At 33.0% G+C, this 25926-nt stretch overlaps 4 protein-coding genes across 5 annotated transcripts; all 4 read left to right on the top strand.

Moving 5' to 3' along the window:
- The first annotated feature begins 6277 nt into the window (after positions 1-6277).
- Positions 6278-8160, top strand: LOC111304201 (protein SPEAR1-like). The gene is made up of 5 exons (XM_022900719.2): positions 6278-6699; positions 6859-6954; positions 7490-7560; positions 7677-7761; positions 7872-8160. The coding sequence occupies exons 1-5, from the start codon at positions 6487-6489 to the stop codon at positions 7986-7988; spliced, it is 582 nt and encodes a 193-aa protein (XP_022756454.2). The 5' UTR covers positions 6278-6486; the 3' UTR covers positions 7989-8160.
- Positions 8161-12888: 4728 nt separating this feature from the next.
- LOC111302588 (aldehyde oxidase GLOX1-like) lies at positions 12889-15768 on the top strand. The gene is made up of 3 exons (XM_022898425.2): positions 12889-13425; positions 13564-13724; positions 13809-15768. The coding sequence occupies exons 1-3, from the start codon at positions 13021-13023 to the stop codon at positions 15004-15006; spliced, it is 1764 nt and encodes a 587-aa protein (XP_022754160.2). The 5' UTR covers positions 12889-13020; the 3' UTR covers positions 15007-15768.
- A 305-nt stretch (positions 15769-16073) lies between these two features.
- Positions 16074-17483, top strand: XTH26 (xyloglucan endotransglucosylase/hydrolase 26). Its single transcript, XM_022900718.2, is given in 4 exon segments — positions 16074-16245; positions 16376-16476; positions 16726-16919; positions 17003-17483. Coding segments are annotated over 4 exon segments (879 nt in total). The 3' UTR covers positions 17415-17483.
- A 1794-nt stretch (positions 17484-19277) lies between these two features.
- On the top strand, positions 19278-25542 carry LOC111303186 (casein kinase 1-like protein 3). 2 transcript variants are annotated; one of them, XM_022899270.2, is made up of 14 exons: positions 19278-19600; positions 19695-19735; positions 19891-19960; positions 20061-20209; positions 20304-20470; positions 20612-20673; positions 20768-20831; positions 20939-21023; positions 21117-21243; positions 21556-21638; positions 21816-21873; positions 23009-23145; positions 23357-23541; positions 24624-25542. In XM_022899270.2, exons 1-13 carry the CDS (start codon positions 19525-19527, stop codon positions 23501-23503), a joined length of 1266 nt encoding a protein of 421 aa, XP_022755005.2. In that variant the 5' UTR covers positions 19278-19524; the 3' UTR covers positions 23504-23541; positions 24624-25542. The 2 variants fall into 2 exon arrangements, with proteins under 2 accessions (XP_022755005.2, XP_022755004.2); XM_022899269.2 differs by having other exon boundaries at positions 24352-25542.
- The last annotated feature ends 384 nt before the right edge of the window (positions 25543-25926 follow it).

Genomic DNA, 25926 nt, shown 5'->3' with positions numbered 1-25926 from the left:
GCTCGTCTTGAGTCTAGTTAAAGGCTTAAGCAAAAAACAAAAAAAAAAAAGTTCCTTTTAAAGGCTAATGCAGATCTAAATATTAATAGCATTTTTCTTAAAAAAAAAAAACAAAATTTTTAGTTTTCCTTATTTTCCCTACATAATCTAAAATTTAACCTTGAAAATATATCCACCTCGCCTTTTAATTATCAAATGTTTATTGAGCTTGAGAACTTGAAATCTGTTTAAAAGAAAAGGCTAAAGGTATAAGTAGCATTGTTTATAGGTTAGATAGGTTTAAATTAGATTTAGCATGATATTTTAATATTTTAAATAAATTTAAATTCGATTCGATTTAATTTTTTTAACTTTATTTTTTTGTCTAAAATCATTCTTAAATGTAATAATAAAAACTCAAGTCCGTCCAAAACATTAGTATTTAAATTAAAAAATAATTTTTTTATTTTATTTTATAAATTATTAATTTAATTAATTTTAATTAAATTTATTAGCCATTTGAGTTTGGATCCAATTTAATTTTGTTAAATGCAATTTAAAATTGAATCATTATTTTAATATTTTGCATAAAAAAATTAGGTTTTATCCTATTATAAATAATAAAGCAAATGAATCTTATCCTATTATAATAAAAATATTTTTAAAATTTTTGGATCGGGCTTTAGTTTTAAATAATGAAACCCAAGCTCGATTTTTTTTTATCGAACCTCATTTATTTGTTTAGGCTCTTTTAACGAATTTAATATTCATGACCAAACCTTTTAAAATTTTAAACGAGCTTTTAGGTTTAGGCAAACAGCCTGGCCCTTAAACAAGTCTAGGTATAAGACTAAAAATAAAATACTTTATCCACTTATCTAATTACATAAATTGACTTTATGATTTGCAATTGATATTAGTTGAGTTGATAATGATAAGATATTTCATTTTTAAGGTTTAAATTTGATTTTTATTGATTTTTACTATTAACAATCTTTTTTAATGAATAAAAAATTTAATATAAGTTGTTATTGAAACTTGCAACATATCTAATTAAACTCGATGATTTGCATATTTATTTTATATAAAATATTAAAATTCATGCATTTATATCGTATTTTATACAAAAATTATATATCACAATTATATCAACATAAAAATATAAAATTTATTTTTTTAATTATGTTAATTTCATATATAATTATTGCTAAAATTTTAAATCACGTATTTTATTTTCATATCGTGTTATTATATCATATTTTAAATTGTCAAATCTATATCTAATGATTGAGATAGTTTTCCCTTATTTATTTAATTGATTAAAAAATTGTCCCTATCATGAGGCAGCAAAATAACATTTACTTATTCACTTGAGCTTAATTATTATACCTTTAGATGATTGAACCTCTATTTGTTAAAAAAAAAAAAAAAAAAAAAAAAAAACGTCTTGTTTATGTTTAGGCACTATATATACCCGACTTGTGAATTATTCCCCACTTATTGATAGTCATAGAAATAACCAATTATATTTTCACAAAAATTTGACTTGTTCCCCTCAAATTAATTACATGCCTACTCGAATAAATAAAACAAGCATACAAGCTAGTTGGATTGACATATGTACTTAAAAATTTTGTATTGAAGCTATCAAAATATACGTGGTGCAAATTGTTTTTAATACAATAAAACTCCCAAGTGGGCAAATATCAATATTTTTAAAGCCTTTCTTGACATAATTGATTGGCAACCCGCAGTATATAGTTATAGCAAATAAATGGTAATTGGAAGGAATCAATACTTACTAGCATTTTAAACCAAGAGATTTAGGTAATCATTCAGGATTTTTAAATCAAATAACATCAGAAACCATATCCAATATAGATCATAAGAGTACTGGGATGTTGGTTTTATCGGTGGTATTTTCAATGATATAGGGAGACAATGAGGACCGAATTCATTGATAGTGCCACATTTCCAAGTCATCAATGGGGCCCTTGAAAAGGGTTTTCTTTCTGTCTTTTTTTCCTCCCAATTAATAAGCTGCCATATCCAAAAGAAACAGGTGTTGAATTTCTGCATTATCTTCCACATGTTGGTTAGGAACTCTCCTTGCAGTTTCCAAGGTACCTCATTTTCCAGGTGTGCCAACACTCCATCAGCTTAATCATACAATTCTTAGAGACTTCTTGCATATAAAAAATATGCAAGAAAATCTTCCACCTAAGCTAAACATGGATTTAAGGATTATTTTTCCTTGGCTCAGCTCTCTGCAGAACTGATTAAAGAGATCTAGGCATCCTCAAAGTATGCATTTTAGTATATATTTTTGTTAAAACGCACATGATCCACCAAACATATAACCTGTACAATTAGTTGAATATATATATATATATATATATATATATAAAATATAGCTTTTTACACATGCAAATATTGTGGATAATTTCTAATTTATTAAGAATTTGGAGTTGTTGGCATTGTATTGCAAGCTAGGAAGGAATAAACACAGGAATCTTAACAATGGGGAAATTAAATTTAAAGATATACAATGAAGAATCCAATAGATATTACTCCATGGAGACTCAACGTTGAATAGCACCATTCTTAAATAAATGTGGCTCAAAGATACAAAACTTAAGCCTCAGCACTTTTATTTGCTGCAAGATCAAACTTCAAGAAGAAAATTTTTGTAACATATTAAACACATGCATTAAGGACATTAATCTCCACATTTCAGGAAAATTTGAGTTTAGATTTTGTTAGTGACACATTATGGTATAAAATATGATCCATGACATTTGCATGGTTGATCAGAATTTTTTCACATAGCTTCTACTATTTTAATGTAATTTAATTGGAGGAAATCAAAGCACACCAAAATGGAAAATCAATATTCTAAACTTCTAGAAGAGACTTAAAGTTGCAATTCCCTGCTTTGGTGCAATGAACAACTGATCCTCCTCTCATAAAGGGCCTAACTTTTCATTTTCAAACATATATATATATATATATGTATTAGATTAAAAAAAATTGCAAAGTTATGGCTTTAAATGTTTTTTTTTATAAATATGGTACATATCTTTCTTGCGAAATAATGGGGCAATGGCATGCATGATCTGACTTCTTTTTATGCACTTTTCCATATCATGTCAATTGAAAACCCATTTGCAATAAGAAACGACCATATACATTGTTTTAAACAAGAAAGTTTAAATGCAAAAAAGAATGTTAATAGTCTAAAAGTTGAGATCACATATCACACTAAGTGATGGTGGATCAATCTCTTCCAAGAATCTTAGGTTTTCAAGTCCTGCATATAATTTTTACCTTAAAAGCTAAGATATATACCTAGACTTTATTCTCCCACATCTCTTAACCTTAACTGTAAATTTGAGGAAAAAAACGAAAAAGAAATAAACAGATAAAGAAAAGTAAAAAAAATAAAAAATAAAAACTTAATTTAGTATATTTATACAATTATTCTTAAGAGATTACATCAAATGAATAAATAATTTGAATTCTAATATTTGCAATTTCTTTTTATTTTTATCCTATGACCTCTTTTATAAAAAAAAAAAATTATTATTGAATTAGAAGAGTAATATTTTGGAGCAAGTCCCAAAGAAAGGTTGAATCTCATATAAAATGGGATTCAGGAGGCCGGAGTGAGAGGCTGCTTCCTTTGGATGATTTTATTATAATAAATAGTAATAAATAAATAAACTATATACACAGAGCGATTTCTTAGGGATTACATTTGCTTTGCAAATCGTGTGAAGTAATGCAACCTGTAAGGGTTTGCATGTGCCCACAAATCTATAGTAGATATGATGTTCTCTACATCTCTCTCCACTACACTTTGTCTTTGTTTTTTTCTAATATTTTATCATTGCTCTAACTACATCACTCATCAAATCAACACCAAATCAACATAATCCCCTTTTTTTTTCTACTCTGTTTATACATTTATTACTTCTATATAACATTATATTAAGCATATAATTATTACAATGTGGTTTAAAATATTAAGCCATCCCAAAATATATTAATTTCTAATTTCTTACCTATATATATATATATATATATATATATTCTTTGGGGGTCGGTTGGTCTTACCAAGTTAAATCCCATGAAGACTTTCTGGCAGTTTTAGGCTTAGGTTAAGCTTTACATTGGTTATCAGCTGCATATGTTTACTTCTTCATTAAAATTTAGCCTATAATTTTATATGATTTATTCTAATTAATGATTGTTAACTTGGATTTATTGAAATTTGAAAGAATATTCATGCATCATCATCGAACGATTACACGTGACAAAATGCTATTAATGAATTCATGATAAATTAATAATTTCATTATTTTAAAAAGATATTTTTGTCGATAATCTTATTCACGACATGAAATTAAATAAAGTATAGTTGAAAATAATAATTTTTGCAACAAAGCTATAGCATTGGTAATCGAATAAGTTTTATTTATTGGACCGCATGCAGAGAGACCATAAGAATAACAAATTCATGAAACAAAGTAAGTGTTGGATTTCTGTGATACATGTTTTAACCAATATTTTTAGGATGTTTTATTAATAATATCCGAATGCTCATTTGTTTCAAGCATCTTTGGGAAAAAAAAAAAAACCAAAAATGACGTGGAGAGTGGAGAAGCTCAATTTTATATAATTAATTAATAAACCTTTGAATTGGGATTCATAATTTGACCAATGAATCCACGCCCCTATTTGACTTATACTTAAAGCTTTTAATGTTGTAAAATTCAATAGCAAAATTTATCTTCTTTATGTATAAGTACCCATTCAATGTATGTATTTTAATGAAATCTCATATATCGATGCATGGCATAAAATCTCCATCATAAAGCCTTTGTTTTTTTTTATTTTGAAACAATCATAAAACTTTGTTTGGTTTATCTGCATTTTCATAAAATTAATAGATTAATTAAGAAATCACAACGTTACAATCAATTTTAGTTGTTTTTTTCTTCAAAAGTCTAAAAACCAATAGATTTATTTTTTGCAAATTAAGAAACAAGAGATATGAACTTATAATGAATAATTTTGATATATTAACTATTTTGTGTTTAACACTTTTAAAAAATTAGCATTTTGACATTTGATTCGATAATTAATACATAATCTCTTTATTTAAAAAAGCAAAATTCAAATATATTTTTTAAAAAAATAATTGGAAGACTTTGGGATGAGCTTGTGTGACCAGTTTCAAAACCTATATATGGCAAAACTACTAAAGTCTCCAATGTATGATGAGTTTAGGCGGTGGGTATTACATATTATAAGATCATATATATTTTTTAGTGGGAAAAAGAGAAGATTTTGGCTGCATTTGCACAGCAAATTCCATAGTTTGGGAGGGATCTATGGGGGTTTCTTTGGTAATTGCAAGAGTTCACATGTCTTTAATTATAAGAAATTGGAAGATTCTCACTTTCCACCACACAAACAACTCATTAAATATGACCCACAAATCATGTGTTAAACAGCTCAATTAGATTTGCTTCCCTTTCCCCAATTCTAATTATTAACATTATATCTTTTGGTCAAATAAGCCACAATTAATATTTGGAGAATTTAACTCTTTTAAGAAATATTATTTCATTGAAGGCTCTCTTTTTTGTGAAAACATTCAAAACAAAATTTCGAGATTGATACAACTTTGGATATAATCCCAAGTATATCTCTTTAATTTCTTCTCAAGAAAGAGAATCCCAGTAAAATGCAAACATTATTTCCATAATCTATAATTAAATGTCATTTGGTCTAACTTTATAGTAATTTTTTCCCTACGCCTTTATTTTATAGTAAAAAATTAATTTCCTTTGCCTAATTAATTAACACACAGTTTTTTTGTGCTTTGCCAGCTTAAAAACTGATATCTTATCATTTAAAAAATGGACTCTCTGAGGAAGATAAGATAGAAAATCAAAACTAAAAATTCTTACATGAACAGCAAATACAAGCAAATACCATAGATCTCTAGCTTCACTTAGACATGAAAATTCTACTCTCAAAAATGCTAGCGTTACGTTCTTCTTAAGGAGCGTGAATTGCACTCTTGCCGCATAGGTGACGTTGAAGCTATCAATTACTCAATGCACTTCAATGGCGCGTAGGGTTATAATTTTTTGGCTAACGCAATTTTGAAAGAGACAATCGCTTCAAAGTCCATTTAAAACTAGTAAGAAATTAAAGAAAATTATAATTAATAGTTTATTTTTTTATGAGTGATATATATATCTAATAATTCTTAACAAAATCTGATCCAGCGATGCAATAATTATATAGGTGCAAGCAGCTTAAAAAGGGCAGTGAAGATCTCTGATTCTTCAGCAGCTCTCGTAATTGCCAGAAAGTTTTGCTGCAAGAGAAAACTTGGGATTTGCAAAGCTAAACTATCTGTCTTTTCTCTTCTTAATCTCTTGTCGTTGTTGTTTCTCTTTCTTTGACATAAATATCCCTAAAAAAGAGAAGATGGATAGCAGTTATTTTGGAGAACCAAACATGGGAAATGAAAGAGGAGGGTCGTCGTCTTCAAGAAAAGGCAAGAAGAGTAATTCAGATAAGCCTAAGCAACCCCAGAGAGGGCTTGGTGTTGCTCAATTGGAGAAGATCAGATTACATGGACAAATGGGTTGTAGTTACCATCCTTCTCTTCATGGACCTTACACTGGAAATTTCAACCAGGTAATTAACTTTTCACTCTTTTGTCTTTTGCCTTCCTTAACCCTTTCTTGGTTTTTTTTGTTCTCTGATTCAATGATTATATATCAGACTATATCAGGGTGAAGTTTTTTATTTGAATTGTGGGATAAATTTAATGAGAAAAAATGTTTCTGTATGCAGGAAGACATGAGAGTGCAGACAGCTTATCCATCTGTGCCATCATCATCTCCATCAACTTCCTCAGCTTCTTATGGTTTCCAGTACCCCAGCATGATGGTAGGTGAACTTGTTCTAATTTGTTGTCTCTAAAGAGTATACCATTAAATTTCTTTTTCCTCTTTTTTCCATCCAAAAAATTGTTGGGTCTTTCACGTGATTTTCTGCGTGTCACCCATTTGCAACTGCTGTTCCTAACAAATGATGAGGTATAGTCTTTTGCTGTAGAGGAGAAAACATGGCAAAAAATTTTTGGTGGATATAGCAATATATATGTTTTCCATCATCATCATCATGATCGCAGCATACAAGTTTAGATGGAAATAGTTACAAAAACAATTCTCTTTTCTTTCTGATTTTTATCAAAATAGTCTTGTACATGGATCCTTTGAAGCTGCTAATAATATTGCTTACTTTTTGGTGCTAACCCTAGACACTAGTTCTCCCAGTATTATTATCCATCAATAATTATATTGGTGAATAGAAGTCTTGCAATGAGGGCAAGAAGAAATGAAGCTGAATTGATGATTGTTTATGTATTTCTGCATTAATTAGTATTCTCTACAGTCAGTCAAAATTTTACCTGATATTACAGATGGGGCTTGGCGAATATGATCAAAGAGCAAATATCAGATATGGTGATTCCCAACCCAGTACTACAGCAAGGTGCATATTTACAACTTTGCAGTTTCTTCTTAAAAGAAGCCCTTTTGGTGCAAATCTGATTTCCTCTTAGAAATATTTTTTTGCTTAGAATTAATGTTTCCGATCATTTGCAACAGTTGGAACCCCGGCAGTGGAATCTTAGACTGTCAACATTTTGCACAACCAAACATGACTAGACAGCTTCTAAACCCACATGTTGAGGTGCTATACACATCCTCATGTAAATGTTAAAATGAAAACTAGCTCTCAAGATTCTGCTTTGTATCAACTTTAATTATTTTTTTTCCTTCCTTTTCCTATGGTCCTTGAAGGATTCACAACCAAAAAAGAGCAAGACACACCGGAGCAACTCATTGGGATCCAGCGGTCAGAGCTCTGAATCAAGTGACACGCAAGAGCTAGATTTGGAGCTCAGACTGTCATTGTAATCAGTAATTTTCTGCCACTTAAAAGCATGGATTGCATTTTATGGTTCCCTTAGAATTGTAAGTTCAAGATATGTAGTTCACATACAAGTTGAGCAAGTTGATGAACTTGTTTGAATTTCATTTGAAAGGAATCTTTAGTAATTAAATATAGATTGACTTGCTGCATGAGATATAGTGAAAATTTGATCTTCGTGTTCATTAATTTTCAAAGAAATGAGGATTAAAGTCATAATTCTCACAAATTTCAATTATTTTAACGCTAGCAGTCAGCATCTAACTGTAGCAACTTCTTGAAAATCAAATATAGTTAGCCACTTTATTCAATTAAGAAGGTAAAATGGAAATTAAGAATAAAACATGTCAAGGAAACTGTAGTTAACCAAAGTACGTACTGTCTAAGTGGGGATTAAATGTTCTCAATTAAGATAAAAGTGATCGATCAGGAATAACTTTGGATGTCTTTCACATCATTTTCTTCAAATACATGACCTTACCATGTGGCATTGTTGCAAACAACTGACCTCATAGTCAATTAGGTGCTTTGCCATTAGACAATGAAAATGAAACTAAGATCAAAACCACTAGATAAGGGTTATGTCAAACAAGAAGAAAACATATCTTTCTTCACTTTAAACAAAAGCTCCGGCTATACTATAATACTTTGATGTTTTAGATTTAATGGGGGGTAGTAATTAATAGAGAAAGGAAAAGGTGAACTATATAGTTAGTTTACTATAGGGAATCGATACTTTCAATGTTATGCGATTTGCTTTCCTAGTGGCTCCCAGCTGCATTAACAGTTTTAATTTGGTTTTGGTTTGGAATCTTAATTTGATCTGATTTATGTATATGCTTTGAACAATGAAATCTTTATCAGAGAGAAAGTGAGAGAGAAGATATAAGCTATATGGTTTATTTTTCATATGAAATGTGTCAAATCTTCAACAATGCCCACAAAGAGAAGTGTCGGTACTGCTTGAGATCAGGTTCCGTACGCATTAGTGGAGTAATGTATTCCTTATTTAAAGTCTATAGATCACTATTCTTTTTAAGCAATATCACTTTTTTTGTTTCGATCATAAAGTTGATTACACATGCCCTAGATTAATCAGGCTCAGACGAAGAGGCAAAATCACCTGCATGAATTTCATAGCTTTTTCTCTTGAATTATGGCTTTTCTTGCGCCAATAAATCATGTAACAGTTCTGACCATTTTGGATGATTAATTCAGAGATAATATAGTAAAAAGAAGAATGTTTCTGTTCAATATTGCTCATCAATCAACTGTTAATGGAGCAGCATTGTGTATGTAATTTTTCACATGTGTTGAAGAAAGCAATCTCTTTATCCCTAATGCTTCCCTTTTATAAGCTATAATATGATGGCCTGTCAGATCAAACCTCATTTTTATCAAGCCTAGCTAGATAAAAACCCTATAACTTGATTAATTTCTTTGATTTTCCTTTCTTCTGCTGAGTTGAAACTTAGCCCTTAGCTTAAAATTTAACTGGCTCCAATCTTCATTTATAATTTATATCACATTTTGCTTGTTTGCCTCAAGAGCAGTACTGCATCACAAGTGACCTTGACCTGTTTTGTCTGCTTTCACTATACATAAAGTTGCCCACTTTAATATGCAGTGTAAAAACTATGAATGTACCCCAAGAAACAGCTGTATGAATATGTGATAATCAGTCATGAAGACCAAAAAGCTTATCAATTAAGATTACTTTTGGGTAATCAAATCATAAACATAAGCCAAAAACACCCTCCTGATGAGGTTAATATAATCTTATCCTGAGAGCAATCGAAGGTGATTTCGTCAAATTGTGCAAAACACATCATCACTAACGACAATATTAAAGGGAACGATTGGATAAAAGGACAGATATTTATGTGGGGGTGATTTTTGGCATTACCTTGGCTTGTATCAATAAAACAAACTCACTTGCCCACATTTTTCATCATGGAAGAGACAGATTAACCTTTAAAGGGAAAATGAGGGTCTGTTAAATAAATCTTACTTTCCCAAACAAGAAAACAGGACATCTGGCTAAATAAACCTTAATTTCCCAAACAGAAAGTAACAGGAATATGTGCCCCTTTATGTGAACAAGAAAGGATCAGATTTCATTGCAAAGCCAATATAAATTGTTAATAATGGAAAAGATAGTGATTTAGGAAGCACTTTTGGTATAGATAACAAGCTTTTAGCCTGCTGGATTCTCATTTAGTTCTAAATTTACCTACAAGACACCTCCATTTTTTTTTCTACATTTTATTTTTTTATCAAAATTTTTAAGTGAAATTATTTAATTATTTTTTATTTCAATTTAAATATTTTTGGATATGTATTTTGGATAAATTATATAACTTATAGGATTTTCATAACTACCAAAATTTTTTTAAAAAAAGTTATATCTAGATTTTAAAAATTAATTAAAAAAATCCCATAAAAATTTTTAAAATGTTGAATATGTAAATCCGGAAACTTAAGACTAGAAAAGAATATCAAGAGAAAAGAAAATAACAATTAAGTTATTTTATTTAAAAATAATTTATAAAAAATGTGAAAAATAAAAAATGGGTATGAGTAGAATCTCCAATACAAACCATTGCAATTATCCATCAAGCCCCTGAACAAAAAAGTTTGGAACTACTGATAATATATAAAATGAAGACTTTTGGGAAGGCATGTGCACAGAGAGCAATTTTTTTTTTTTAATGTAATACGGGGCAAAAACCCGACTAGCAAAAGATATGATGTCAGAACACCGAGGCGGCAGCGTCCGCGATGAGGATCATTTTAATTCCAGAAGGTGGTTCATGTACAGTGAGCAAATTTGCCTGGTCATCATCTGAGACTCTACCTCGCGCACAGAGGAAATGTCATTCAAAACCTAAAAGATAAGAAAGTTCTAAAATCTGCTGGAGGATAGGTGGTAAGTGGGCAGATGAGAAAAAAATTTTAAAAAATCGAAAATTAATTTAAAATTATAATATTTGATTTAATTTAAATTAATTTTATTTATTTTAGTTTAGTTTAGATATTAAATTTAGATTAGATTTTAAATTAAAAAATGAATTATATATTTTTATTAATTTTTATATTTTTTTTCAAATTTTTATAAAATAAATTATTTATTTTATACTTAAATTTATTTAAATATATTAAAAATCAAATAAAAAATTAAATTTAAAAAATTGATAATTTAAATCAATAAAATTTAATTCAAATTGAATAATATAAAATTTTAATTTAAATCAAAATTAAAATTTAAAAATTTATAATTTTTGTATATTATTAAAAAATAACGAAACGTAATTCAATCGCATACTTATTGCTTGGAAGTGGGTAACTGTGACCGCCCAGTCAAAGGAGTGATTACCACAGCTAAATTTTCTTGCTTTTCGAGCCTGTGGGCAACACCATTTGCCAATTGCCCATCAAACTGTTTCCATTGAAATTTGCAAGAAATTGGCTTCTGAGTATTTTGTCGCTAGTGATTAATCTCAATGACATGTTGTCCACTTATTTTTAGATTAGGTTGTTATGATATTGAAAATTAGGTGTAGAGTTTAGGGATGAGAACGAATTTATATGCGTAACATATTTTTTAATTAAATAATTATAAAAGTAGGTGTTTCAAGTAAATTAAGAATTAAAAAAAAAAAGATCAATGCCTTCTTACAAAGAAAATTTAATCAGAGACTGAAATAGACCTTGTGCAATGTACTCTGTTGCCATAAATGTTGCTGATATTTGAAAGGAGACGACAAGGCACAAAGGGTTAAGACAAAAGGCGCCAAATGTTCGCTTATCCTTTGACTTTTCTGATGCTCAATCATTCAAAAGCCCCGGCCATCGCATAGCTTCCTGTGAATGGTCCTGTCTTTCTTTACGGTTTTCAACCCTTTGTCCAGATGGTCAGGAATGCACGGTTAGAAGCCAGCAGCCATTCTTCCTATTTTGATTGGGGGCTAATTCGGCTCTGCTTGTTTGCCATGTATCAGGCGCTTTCTAACATGTTAGAAAAAGTGGTTAATTGGCGTTAATAGACAAGAGAAATCGTCATTTATTCAACAAAACGGAATCATCTAGCTGTTAGAATTAAGGATTAACTTGGGAGACGAGTTTGAGCTTTTATCAGTGTATGGCAATTAAAACACCGATCTGGGTTAGTGTTGTGTTGTGCTGACATGCAGTAAGGGTTGGGTGTTTTTAATTCTGTGAATATAAATAGATCGACTGATTTTCTGAATTCATGCATTAACAAAACCGGGCAGGCCTTAATTACCAATTATCAACAAAACTCCAGCTATTTGAAGACCTTAGAACCAAGTGAATGAAAATCAGGTAAAGTCAGTCAACTTCAATTGTGAATTCAACAATTCTGGGAATCCCCTTAGGTTGAGAAAAACAGCATAAATAACCAGTAGAAACTAATTAAGTCCCCAATAAACAAGGACCATGACCAATCAAACCCCCCCGCCCCCCGCCCCCCCCAAAAAAAAGGCACGAAAAAATCCCTCCATAAATTATTAGAATTAGCTGGTATGGTTTACTGCTCTAATTATTTGAATTGTTATTTTCTCCCTTGAAATATATGATATACTTCATGACAAATTACTTTGATTTTCTTATAACTGACATTTATACATATATAAGATGAAAATCCACAGTTAAAAACTTGGCTGTGCCTGTATTCTTCTTGCTAATGAGCTTAAGCCCATTAAATTTGGCTGAATTCTTTCCCAACTTAGGCTTCTTCGAGGGCAACAATTGAAATAATACAGTGTTTCTATAAATAGCTTGTATTTTGAGTTTCCTCTAAACAAGGAGCCAACGCTAATTTTCCAAGATTGACTGAAACATTTTGGAAAGCCTTGGCTTGGATTAAAAAGATGCGGAGAGCAATGAGGGGACAGGAATTTGGAAGGAAGACAATAACACTAAAAGGAGGAAGGAGCCTGTATAAAGAAGCCCCCAGCAGGGATTCAAAAAGACAAAAAGTAAATAAATTGTACAATCATGACGATGTTTCGGAGAGGCCTTTTGATTCTACCTGTCCTTTTTCTCTGCGGGAACTGTCAATTCTTGTTCCCTTTCCTCCATTTCGATAATCCAGCAAGCAACGGCCTCAACTTTGGTAGCGACGGCGACATAACCAAGGAAGGCGTTGCACAGGATAATGTTGAGACTGCATACAAGGGCAAGTGGGAGCTGTTTACTGAAAATTCCGGCGTCTCGGCCATGCACTTGCTCATACTTCCCAAGATTGACCAGGCTTTGATGTTTGACGCCACGGTTTGGAAGATGTCAAAATTAAAGTTGCCAGGCCCGCCTTGCCGAATCGTCGAGGGAACCAATGAGCAAGACTGCTTTTGCCATTCAGTTCTCCTGGACATTGAGACCGCAAAGATTAGGCCACTCAGGGTACAATTAGGTCCTCCTATATATTTTTTCATACATTTATGGTGCCTTTGATAAAGGTGGTGGAAAGGGGGATGTGTTTTTTACAATGGTTTGTTACATTTATGTTTTTTAAGATTTAACATTTTCTGTTTGTAACAGTTGAATTATGACACTTGGTGTTCATCTGGTGCCCTTGATGTTAATGGACGGTTAGTGAGTACTGGTGGTTATAATAACGGATCAGATACTGTCAGGATTCTCGACATATGTCCCAACTGTGAATGGCAAGAATATCCAGGCGCACTTGGAAATGGAAGATGGTATTTGAGTAGACTTACAAAATTTTTCATTTTCATGTCATTTCGAAGTTGAAGCTGAGTTGTTTTTGTGCCCTGTCATTGAAGGTACGCGACACAGGTAACCTTAGGAGATGGTAGGTTCATGGTTTTTGGAGGTCGAAACTTTCCAACTTACGAATTCGTTCCACCAGAAGGGCAACGCAATGCCAAAAACCAAGTCTTCCCTTTCAAATTCCTGGCAGAAACCCATGATCCGGTGGAGAACAATTTGTACCCTTTTGTCTATCTCTCAACTGACGGAAATCTCTTCATCTTTGCCAACAACCGTTCCATTCTGCTCAATCCAAACACGCAGCAAATCCTCCACGAGTTCCCAGTTCTCCCAGGCGGTGCCCGCAACTATCCAGCGTCGGGAAGTTCTTGTCTACTTCCGATTAGACTTCAACCTGATGAAACACGTAAACTCATCCCTGCTGAGGTCTTGATATGTGGTGGTACGTCACACGAGGCATTTACATTGGCAGATTTAAAGCGCCCGAAAGTGTTCGTCCCAGCCAACAAAGACTGTGCCCGCATAGATATTACCAAAAGGAATGGAAAATGGAAGATCCAAACTATGCCATCGCCTCGTATTATGGGAGACGCCGTGGTTCTTCCAACGGGAGATGTGCTTCTCATAAACGGTGCCCAGAGTGGTTCAGCCGGATGGGACGATGCCAGGGACCCAAATTTCACCCCCGTCGTGTATCATGTCCGTGGACAAAAAGGTGGTTCCAAGTTCACAGAGCTTGCACCTTCAAAAATTGCCCGTCTGTACCACTCATCCTCCGTACTTCTTCCTGATGGAAAAATCCTCATAGCTGGTAGCAACACAAACCCGGGATACATGGATAATGCCCTCTTCCCCACTGAGGTTCGCGTAGAAAAATTCTCGCCACATTACTTAGATCCAAAATTGGCCAAGTTTAGGCTAGAGATCGTACTTGACCAGTCCACCAATCAGATAAATTATGGAAAGAGATTCACGGTGCAAATACGCGGTGATGATGAGGCCCTGGACGAGCAGAAGCTCCAAGTAAATATTTACTATCCGGCTTTCACAACACATGGTATCTCCATGAATCAAAGGCTGGTTCAATTGGGAACTGTTCAAGTGATAAAAAACGTTGCTCCAAAAACCCACAACATTATTCTTCAAGCTCCCATAAACGGTAATATAGCTCCTCCTGGTTATTACATGCTATTCGTGACTTATAATGGGGTGCCTTGCCGTCGTGCCATGTGGGTTCAGCTGCTCCTCTAGGCCTCAATTCAAGCTCCAGTTTAAAGAGACGTCGACACAAAAAGAGAGAATGGCTCAAAATCTCAACAGCTAATCTACCTTTCTAAATTTATTGATTTTATATGAATCATAAATCGTTGTCCACATTTTGTTAGCCAAGTGTAGTATTGGCTGTTGAAACCATATAACGTGGACCAATTTTTTTGTGTTCCGTTACTCAATCTAAATTCTTTAATTTTTTTTTCTTTTTTGGGCATTTTTGCAATATTTGACATGAAAATAGATGTTGCTTTGCTCGAACATCCACGTCGCCAAACAATTAGAATTTTGAGGTGATGACAGGAGACAAACTGTTTCAACAGAAAAATGAAAACTTGATGACATTATTTAAGGTTGTCAATAGGCGTGCACTTCTAACCATGTTCCAAGTCTAAGCCAAGGAGAAGAAAGACATTGATATTTTTAAGTCACGGTTATCACTCAACAGAACCAGCTGCTAGCTGCTTTGGCCTTTGATTCTTTGAATTAGTCTCATGCAGGACATTTCATTTGTCTTTCTACTCCCTCCGCGTGCTAGCTGGACTCACGTCTCAACTGACCTTACTTTCTGATAAACATCTACTAAAGAAAACAGATCATATAAAAGTACTAGGTTGCCAGCAAATACTTACTCGATTTCTAGTTTGTGCGCTTTTCGAACCAAATTCACTTTGGTTTTTCTTTGGACATAAATTCTCTTTTAGGTTTGTCAAATATGACAAAATTAAAAGTCGTTGTATGATTACAGCAAATGAACTGCTCAACTACCTGTTTCTACAATATGCCAGGCCGTCATTTTGTAATTAATTATTTCCCTTATTTCGTTCTTCTTTGATCTGTCAAATAATTTTATAGGAATGTCAAAAACCAAGACAAGTTCAACATGTTTCAAATTGTAATTAAAAAAATTATAACACAATGGTTATCCTAGTAAGGCACATTTGCTGGTACAGGCTATATAAAGCCATTGACAACAATGGACAAAAGCATACCTTTTCAAAGGCATTGATTGACAAATACACAGCCAGCTTTCTTCATTGCAGTTGAAAATGGCTAGATTACAAGTTTTATTGTTGGCTCTTTTCATCACTGCAGTTGCACTTAATCGAAGTTTTGTTGATGCAAATTTTTCTAAGAGCATGTATATAACTTGGGGCGGTAATCATTCAACTTTTTCAGGCAATGGTGATGACCTTCAACTTGTGTTGGATCAAACTTCAGGTAAACCTATATATTATCCAATTTCCGATAAATTTATTTCTTCCGACTTTCGTTTTCAGATACCTCCCTCGTGCTTGATTAATCATATTGTTTGCTATTTTGACATTACAATGCTCCCTCTGATTTTCAGGTTCTGCAGTTCAATCAAAGCGGGCATTCTTATTTGGAAGCGTTGAAATGCTAATCAAGTTGGTACCTGGGAACTCAGCTGGAACAGTCACAGCGTACTATGTAAGTGCAACAGGGTAAAGCAAACATGTATAAATAAAATAAAATACACCATAGCCATCAACTTTGATTTTTGTCTGCAAATCTTCTATATTCAGTTGTCTTTCATCCTGTTAACACATGTCAAAAACGATTTCCTCCAAGAAACCACATTCAACAAGATCAAAGTTGGTAATTAAAATATAAGTGAAAATCAAACAAAATTACATAATGAACATAACATTGTAACGTTTCATTCTTAAACAAATGCAGCTGTCATCTACAGGGGACAAGCACGACGAGATCGACTTCGAGTTCTTAGGTAATGTTTCTGGACAGCCATATATTGTTCACACAAACACCAACACTCAAGGAAATGGAAGCAGAGAACAGCAATTCTACCCGTGGTTTGACCCAACTGCTGATTTCCATAACTACACCATCCACTGAAATCCCACCGAAGTCGTGTAAGTTAACTCTCCTTTCAGTTATTACAAATCTTAAGGCATTTCACCTCACGAAACTAACAAAAAATACTTGATGGTTTCAGGTGGTACATAGACAACCTTCCGATTCGTGTTTTTAGAAACTATGAGAACGAGGGGATCGCATTTCCAAACAAGCAGGGGATGAGGGTACACTCCAGTTTATGGAATGCGGACAATTGGGCAACAAGAGGTGGGCTTGTCAAGATTGACTGGAATAGTGCACCTTTCATTGCCAGACTCCGCAGGTTTAGGGCAAGAGCTTGCAAGTGGGATGGGCCAGTGAGCATCAATCAATGTGCCGCCATATCCCAAGCTAACTGGTGGACTTCCCCTACTTACAGCCAGTTGAGCAATAGCAAGTTGGGTCAGATAAAGTGGGTCAGAGATAACTTCATGATCTATGACTACTGCAAAGATACTAAAAGATTCAATGGGCATATGCCTCGTGAATGTTTTAAAAAGCAGTTCTTCTAACTCCTAAGTTCTAGCCCATATCACCAGCAATCATTCAATCAACCAATGGTGAAGAGATCCCTCACAAAGTTTCTAAAGGGATGAAAATCCTGGAATCAGATTTATTTTCCTACTACATAAACGAAACAATAATTTTGTTACATCCCGAAATTCTTTGCTTTTTTTTCCTATTATTTTGATTGAGTAAAATTTGTACGGTTTATTGTGTTTCAATTGTATTGCATTTTATTCTGTTTCCAATTGAGTATAAGCCATGAAAGTGACAAACAAAAGGGTAGTAAAAGATTTTGGAGCCACAAGATGAATCATGAGAAAGAGGTAACAAAAGATTTGGAGTTATGGTAGAGTAAAAAATATTTTATTTTTTTAAAAGGATATATGGCGTATAAATAGATCAGCTAGAATAAATTTTAAATTCCACAATTGTAGATAAAATAATAAACCTAAATACAAATTGAAAAAAATAAATAACAAAGGGAAAAATAGAGTAAAAATGAAAAACACGCAAAAACAATAAGACCCGAATGACTACACATACCAGCCACAGGCCCCAGTGATCGAAGTCCAAAAATTCTTCAAGCCCAGAATGAGCCTACCTAACCCAAAACCCAACGAATCCCGAACTATTGTCCTCCAACAAGTCATTTGTAGGCTAAAACTAATACACTTAAATCAATTTGAATTTTTATTAAAAATAACTAAAATATAATGCAACAAACGGGTTATTCGTCAATCAATCAATGTTACATTTATAATAATCATTTTATTTTTATGGTTACAACTTGTTACACCTAATTATTTAGTCAATAATTAATCTGATCAAAATTTAATTAACACAATTAAATTTTTGAATCATTTAGATAAAATATATTCGTATTGTCATGTAATCTTATCTAAAAATACGGCTTGTCTTTTGTCAAGGGAAGGTCTTGCTCAATATTTTATTGATATCTTGTTATGACATCATTTTTAAATTGAACATTTAATTTTTAACTTATTTTAAATAATTAAATACAATTTATTTTTGTTTGAAATTATTAAATATAATTCATCTTTATATGAAATTATTTAATATAGTTCACAATCATCTATGTAAATTTTTATCAAATTTAATACATATCTCTTATAAATTATTTCAATCAAATCACTATTCATAATGTCATATATAAAATTAAAAAAAATCCAGCACATAAGAGAAAACACCCTTACTTTGTCCCTAAACATTTTCCCTCAATTGAATCTTTTTACTCATGCCTCAACTTCATCTTCCTTACTCATACCCCCATAATTTTACTTGTTTGGGCATCGGAGCGAGCTCCAAAGAAATAATTTCAACATGTTTTGATTGTATTTTTAGATTGCAGATTTAGATCATCTTATCATCAATCTTTACTCACTTTCTTTTAGCAAAGACACCAAAAACACCGTTAACACAATTAATGTTAAAATTCATTTGTATTAAAATTTATATAAAATATGAAAATTAAGGGGGGAAAAAAAAAGACTCGCGGGGCGATTCTGTTTCTAGTTTATATAATGAGGCCTTCATTTTCACAACTTGGCCGTGTGCAGATGATTATAAAAGCCAACAGCGGCGCAGAAGCCAGATTGCCAGGGCATGATAAAGCACACACGTTTGATGTTGCCGTTACTATTTTATACCTTAGTCCATTAGGAAGTAATCACTAAGAAAAAAAAGAAGGAAAAACATAGTACAAACCATTTAATTTATCAAAATACCCTGACGAAACCCCTCAAATCTCAACCTTATCGGCGGCGAATCCCTAAATTACATACCTACCCCTCTTTGTATCGCGTGAAAGCCAATAAGCCATCACTCTAGTCAACAGGTCAAAGTGCTTACTTCACACATTACGTAAATTCCCAAACTAGCCCTCTCTCGAACTATTTTTATAAATTTCTGCTTATCCTCTTTCCATTTCTTTCTCAAAAGCCACGCAGTTCCTTTCTGTTGTTTGTTGCGAGTCGTCTCCTGTTTGTGGTTTCAGTTTCTGGCAAAAACAAAAAAAAAGTCTTTATCAAAATCCTTCGATTATCTTTCTCTAGCTTTGATGATCTGATTGATCGAAGTAGTTGATCAAATTGAAACATGGAACGAATCGTCGGTGGCAAATACAAGCTCGGTCGTAAGATCGGTAGTGGATCCTTCGGTGAAATTTATCTCGGTTCGTCTCGTCATCGATTTTAACTTTTTTTTCACTTTTTTTGCGTACGTATATTTAAAAGTGATTTATAACAATTTTGTTTTTGTTTCGGCAGCTACGCATATCGATACTTTTGAGATCGTCGCTGTTAAGATCGTAAGTGTCTTTTAATTTTTTTGTAGATTTACGATCTGATTATCGTTTAATCTTCTTGGTGTAGAAATTAGAGCTAGAATTGAAAAATCACTAGATTTAAAAAAAAAAAAAACATTTAAATTATATTATTATTAATTTAATTTTGCCGGCTACAGGAGAACCATAAAACAAAGCATCCGCAACTGCTTTACGAAGCAAAATTGTACAATATTCTTCAAGGAGGAAGTAAGTGCCATACTTAAATTAATTCATTTATTAAATTTATAAATATTATAAGAATTATGAATAATGAGTTCATTTTTTTTATTTTAATTAATGTATATAGGTGGAATTCCAAGCATAAAATGGTCAGGTGTTGATGGGGAAGATAATGTACTTGTTCTCGATTTACTCGGACCGAGTCTGGAAGATCTATTTGTGTACTGTGGCAGGAAGTTTTCGCTGAAAACTGTCTTAATGTTGGCTGATCAAATGGTGAGCTGCATGTCATGACATTTTGTACTCATTTTATTTTGGTAATATAAATTATTGCTTACTTTTGTATTTTAATTGTTGATTTTTGTTTTAGATTACAAGAATTGAATATGTTCACTCTAAGGGATTTCTTCATAGAGATATAAAGCCTGATAACTTCCTCATGGGACTTGGTCGGAAAGCAAATCAGGTTTACATAATTGATTTTGGTCTTGCGAAAAGATACCGAGACTCCACAACTAATCGCCATATTCCCTACAGGTAGTTTTCAGGTTTAATTTGTTATTTATAACTTACCTTCTTGTTTCTTTGACTTGCTAGATGTAAACCACTACTTGAGCAGTTATGCCATATGCCAATCTTGAATTGTTGTTACTACATAACTGACTTTGCTTCTTACAGAGAAAACAAGAATTTAACGGGGACAGCTCGTTATGCAAGTTGCAATACTCATCTTGGACTAGGTAAGGAGAGACTTCATTTCTCTTGGTCTTTCATCAAGATGAATTAACCACTTATTCATTTACTTGGATATTTATGTCTAATGATTTGTGGTAGAGCAAAGTCGGCGGGATGATTTGGAGTCACTTGGCTATGTGCTTTTATATTTTCTCAGAGGAAGGTAGACAACCCATTTTCAGTGATTTTAATGCAAATAAATTTCTAGCCTTTGGCTATTTTGGTATTTGTTTTTGTGTATTAAACTGACTAGAATATTTCATAATATAGCCTTCCTTGGCAAGGTCTGAAAGCTGCCACAAAAAAGCAGAAATATGATAAAATTTGTGAGAAAAAGTTGTCTACTCCTATTGAGGTATCTCTGCATTTAATGGATCTTTCAGTTCTGTATTGTGGCTCATGATTTGATTAACATTGCTTCTGTTTTCTCTGACTTTTGTTGATCAAGGTTATGTGCAAGTCTCATCCCGTGGAGTTTGCATCATATTTTCATTACTGCCATTCGTTGACGTTTGATCAACGTCCTGATTATGGATTCTTGAAGCGTCTGTTCCGTGATTTATTTGCTCGTGAAGGTATTGTTGGGTGCATTCTACCCTTTAATTATCTAAAAAGAGGATTTTGAGTTGCATAGGTTGTACATTGACATTATCTTGCTTGAGGCTTAATAGAATGCTACTGAAGAAGCTGGTTGTGATCTAAGGTGATGTCCGTTGATATTGTTGGTTAACATATGCTATTGAAGGGGGAAGAGAATGCCTACTGAGGGTTGGCTTGATGGACTAAGTATTAGGATGTTGAACTAGAAATTGATGGCAACCTGACGTAGATGAATGATTTTGTATAGAATTTACTGCAAACTAAATTTTGGTTCTTTTATATGGTAGGTAATGAGTTTGACTACATATTTGATTGGACAATCATCAAGTACCAGCAGGCCCAGAAAATTAGATCTCAGCCCCGATTCTCAGTTAGTATCTTGCTCCATTTCCTTAAACTTATAACAAAATTTGCTTGTCATTGTATTTAGAATTGTATATATTTGGTATAATATTTTAAATTGTAGAAACTGCCTTAGTAATTTGGTATTCTATTCTTTAAATGGAACATTGTTCTTCTTACAAGTTTGTATTACCCCAAATTGCAGCCAGTTCCTGGTGGTAGCAGTAGTCACCATTTATCAGCGGATGTGGATAAACATCAAGGTTAGCTCTTGTTGATGCGCTTTGTGCTCAAATGAATGAATGGTGTCTTGAGGAATTTATCTATTGGATAAAAGAAATCTAGGAGACCTGTAATAAATCAAAAGCAGAGACCTCCTAATATTTGTGTCAGAGTATGATGTCTTTAGTAACTAAGTTATGCTTTGGGATTTGGATTTGCCATCAAGGTCAGAAGAAATTTAATCTTGGTGTCACTTTTTCCTTTTTTTTGGTCAGGGAACTGTATGAGTTTATTTTCCCTTCTGAAAGAAAACTTTAAACTTTATGGATTTATTTTCCCTGCTGAACAAAATCTTTTATTGAAAAATGATTTTCTAAAATTTTCGTCACATATGTTGCATTGGAAAGAGTAGAAAGTATACCATAAAAATTAACCAATATTTATCCTCTCTCCTTGCAGTGGGGATATTTTAGCAATAGCATTGTAATAAAAACCCATAAAATTGCAAAATTATTCCCTTTTCTTTCTCTGCATGCTTGTCCTTTAAGCACATGCATTATTATTAAAGGCTATATTTTCCTGAAAGTCATAAGTGAATGGAGCTAGTCTAAGGTAATGCCTAAAGTACTTTTTTGCTGTCTTTCTTTCTGGGACTGAGACTGGATTTTATATATCCATAAGGTTACATAGGTTAAAAGATAATATAAAGAACAAAATAGTGCAATTCCTTGGAGACAATATCAATTTTAGATTACTGAAGCTGGGTAACCATTTTGCTCAACCTGCATTTCCTCATTGAAAACTTGTCACCAAAATTTGTCACATCTCTTCTCCAATGGTTTGACCTTTTTTTTGGTGGGAGGGGGGGGGGGGGGGGGAGGCTTGAGGTAGATGCAAGATGCCTGGTTAGTTTTAATAATGGGAGACTGGAATGACTATCCAGATGCTGTTGAAGCAAATAGATGTTAATTTATGAAATTTATACATAATACAAATCATTTATGTAGAAATTCTTTATGTTGGCCATGTGGTTGTATCATATAAAAACAAGGAGATTGTGCTGAGATATAAAAACATTCACTGCCATTATCTTTAGAGAGATTTCAATTTCTGTTATTCTTGATGTTAGCTGTACTTAGAAATAACATTAAGACTTGGTCATTTTATAACTGCCAGGAGGCTTCAATGCTACTTATTCAACTGATGTCACGGAGCGCATTAGATCAAGCAATGTTACGGGTCCAGGTGTTCGCCTGCAATTTAAGTCAGCAACAGGAAAGAACTTGGTTTCTGATAGTACTGTTGATAAAAATGTAAGTTCATGATTGTGTTTCAAAATAATAAGGAAAATTTATGCCAAGTATTCTTGTTTGCTTCTTAATCAAACTCTTGCTTGTATAGATTTTTATGGTTAGTGTGCTTTATCCTTGATTTGTCTTAATTAGGAATTATTTTTCATGCTTTTAGATCTTGGAATGCGATGTAGCTTCCTTGTGTTATTAATTTTCATGTTGATTTTGGCAGATTTTTTACCCTCATACACCCTCATCCTCGTTTGCACCTGCTGGATCCTATAAAAGAAATGGTCAGAAATCAATGTTGCCCACTGAAGCTATCAATTCTGGCCATGAAAATGGAAATAAAATCAGACCTTCCAGTAGTTGGATTTAATCATTGCAGCGTATTTCATCTGCCAAATGATGAAAACGGTAATTTATCAGCCCATAGATCAGTTTCTATTAAGTTGGACTTTATCCATATGCAATTAATGCTGTTATCATGGTATCAGTGACCAAATATTCAAAATATACTTTTGCTATGATTTTGGTCAAGGAGATTCTAGTGATAAATATATGGAGTCAATGAATTTTGGTGATTTCATGTTTTGCTTTCTCGCCTTGTATCTAGTTGAGAGCTGCTACTGTGCATTTTATGGTGGCCTTCAAACATGAAGATTTGTATTAGCTAACCTTTAATGCCAGTTTCCCTTAATACAAACATTGGTTGTTATGAAATACAGATACCTGAAGCTTGTTTGATTCATGTGCTACCATAAATGACCCATAGTAACCTTTGTATCCATTGTTTTATATAAACGTGAATTATTTGTGAGGGACTATATTGCTATTTACAAGATAATTCAATTTCATTTTGACATCTGATTGGCACAACGGCAATCTTTTATTTGCTTGATTTATGATTTTATCTACTCCTTTTGAGGGACTTGTTGAGGTCATGGAATTTTTTGGCTTCACGTTTTCTTCTTGGTTCATTAATTGTTTTGTCAAAAGCCTTTGCAATTCCTATTTGTTTCTGTTCATAACTTCAATAACCTCGTCTTTGGACTTGAGAAAACCAGAATATTCAATTGTTCCTCCTATAAGAATGATGAGGAAATAGCTGTTCTGTACCATCAAAATGTATGGTATGAAAATTTTCTAGCATGTTGTTGATCATATTCATTGTTAAAACTAATTTTAGATGATCTCAATCATCAGTTCATACTTTCCAATTCGCAGGATGCATTTCTGCCCTCAGTACTGTTGGAATGGTGGAATAGGGAAATTAAGGTTCAGGGATGCATTTTAAGACTATAAAACATATATCTCTGTGCATGCTAACCACGGCAGATCTATTAAGGGCAGCTAAATGCTGAATATTGAACACTGAAGAAACTATTTATGGTTGATATGTTTGCTTTTGAGTTCTCAATTCTGCAAGTATCAACAGTGTATGTGCAGTAAAATTGAGTTGTACCTTGATTTCAACTTGATTTTGTGGAATTGGTTAGTCTATTACAGGGAACACATCTTAGACTGGAATGTTGACAGGACAGTATGCCACCAATATATGACTACCAAGCTTGTCTTATTACGTAAATACTGGGATAATTAGGGAAGATAGAAAGTGGGCTACTATTTGCATTTGCTGTAGCTACTTGGGTTCTTGAGATCTGAAGAGCTTTATGTGGCTAGGCTGAACTGTGGGAGCATTTTATATCTGGTTTGAAGTTTGAACCGGGTGGGGGGATAAAACATTCCCATTCCCCAATTGTTTTGGTTTGTTGACACTTGTATTAGTCAGGTCTCAAGATTTTGTGCATCTGAAACCAGATGACTATAGCATTGCTTCAAGCTCCTTCAGGTATGTACAGCTGCTGATAATCCACTTCTGATAAATATTCTGTCTGAGAAAGTGTCGCAATTTATGCCATTGGTGGAGTTTTGGGGAACCTTAAGTTGGATGATCAGAAACATTGTTCATTGCCCTGAAAAGGGGGGCTCCTTTAGGGTACATTTTTGGTATTCCTTGAAGAGGAAAGAGGAGTGAGCGGAGGACCTGAAAAGATCTGGAAGGCAAGTTTGAAGGCAGTTAGTCCAGTGTTTTGGTATGAGAAGAGCGTTATGGGATCATAGACTGAAACCTCTCTCTATTTCAAAAGTTTTGTTTTTTAATACAAGCTCAACGGCCATCAAACGTCGTTGCGTTTATTATTGCAGTCTTTCAGTGTGGGCTTTTCCTTTGTTCTTTGTGGGACTTCTCTACTTCTGGACGTTTCCAAGTTCAGCCTGGGTGTAGTAAGGAATTGTTCCGAGTATTTATGTGTAAATATTGTAGATAGGGTTTTTAATTATGTTAATCCCTCTATGAAATTTGTTTATTGTAATTTATTCCTTTTCTTTATTTGCATATAATATTATTTTTAAAGATGTGTATGCGTATCATTTTGTGTGGTTTTGAAATCAGCTTCCCGTGTTTAAAGGAATTTTTCATGTATAATTTTTTTTATTATAATCGAACAATTATTCAACGTCAAAAAACAATTATTTAAGAATTCATCATTTATACTTTTAAGTTCATAATCGTTACCGGATCTGTTCTGCGTTGCAGTCATTGACAAAAATGCGTGATCCTTCTCTAGCCTTGGTCGATTCCTGATCACTACCTTCTAAGTATGGTATGCTCATTTTTTAGCAAGTCTTTTCAACAATTAATTATTCTTACACCATATCTAAACAATAGGTGTCATCATCTTTTGAATTAAGCTTGAGGTCCGATTTTAAGCGAACAAATCGAGAAGGATCTATGTTGAT

This window comes from Durio zibethinus, chromosome 13 (assembly GCF_047325235.1).
Source record: "Durio zibethinus cultivar Kanyao isolate XHJ-2024 chromosome 13, ASM4732523v1, whole genome shotgun sequence".
NCBI classification, from domain to species: Eukaryota; Viridiplantae; Streptophyta; class Magnoliopsida; order Malvales; family Malvaceae; genus Durio; species Durio zibethinus.
Note: the sequence above shows the minus strand (reverse complement) of the source record. Positions and strands in the feature narration are given on the sequence as shown.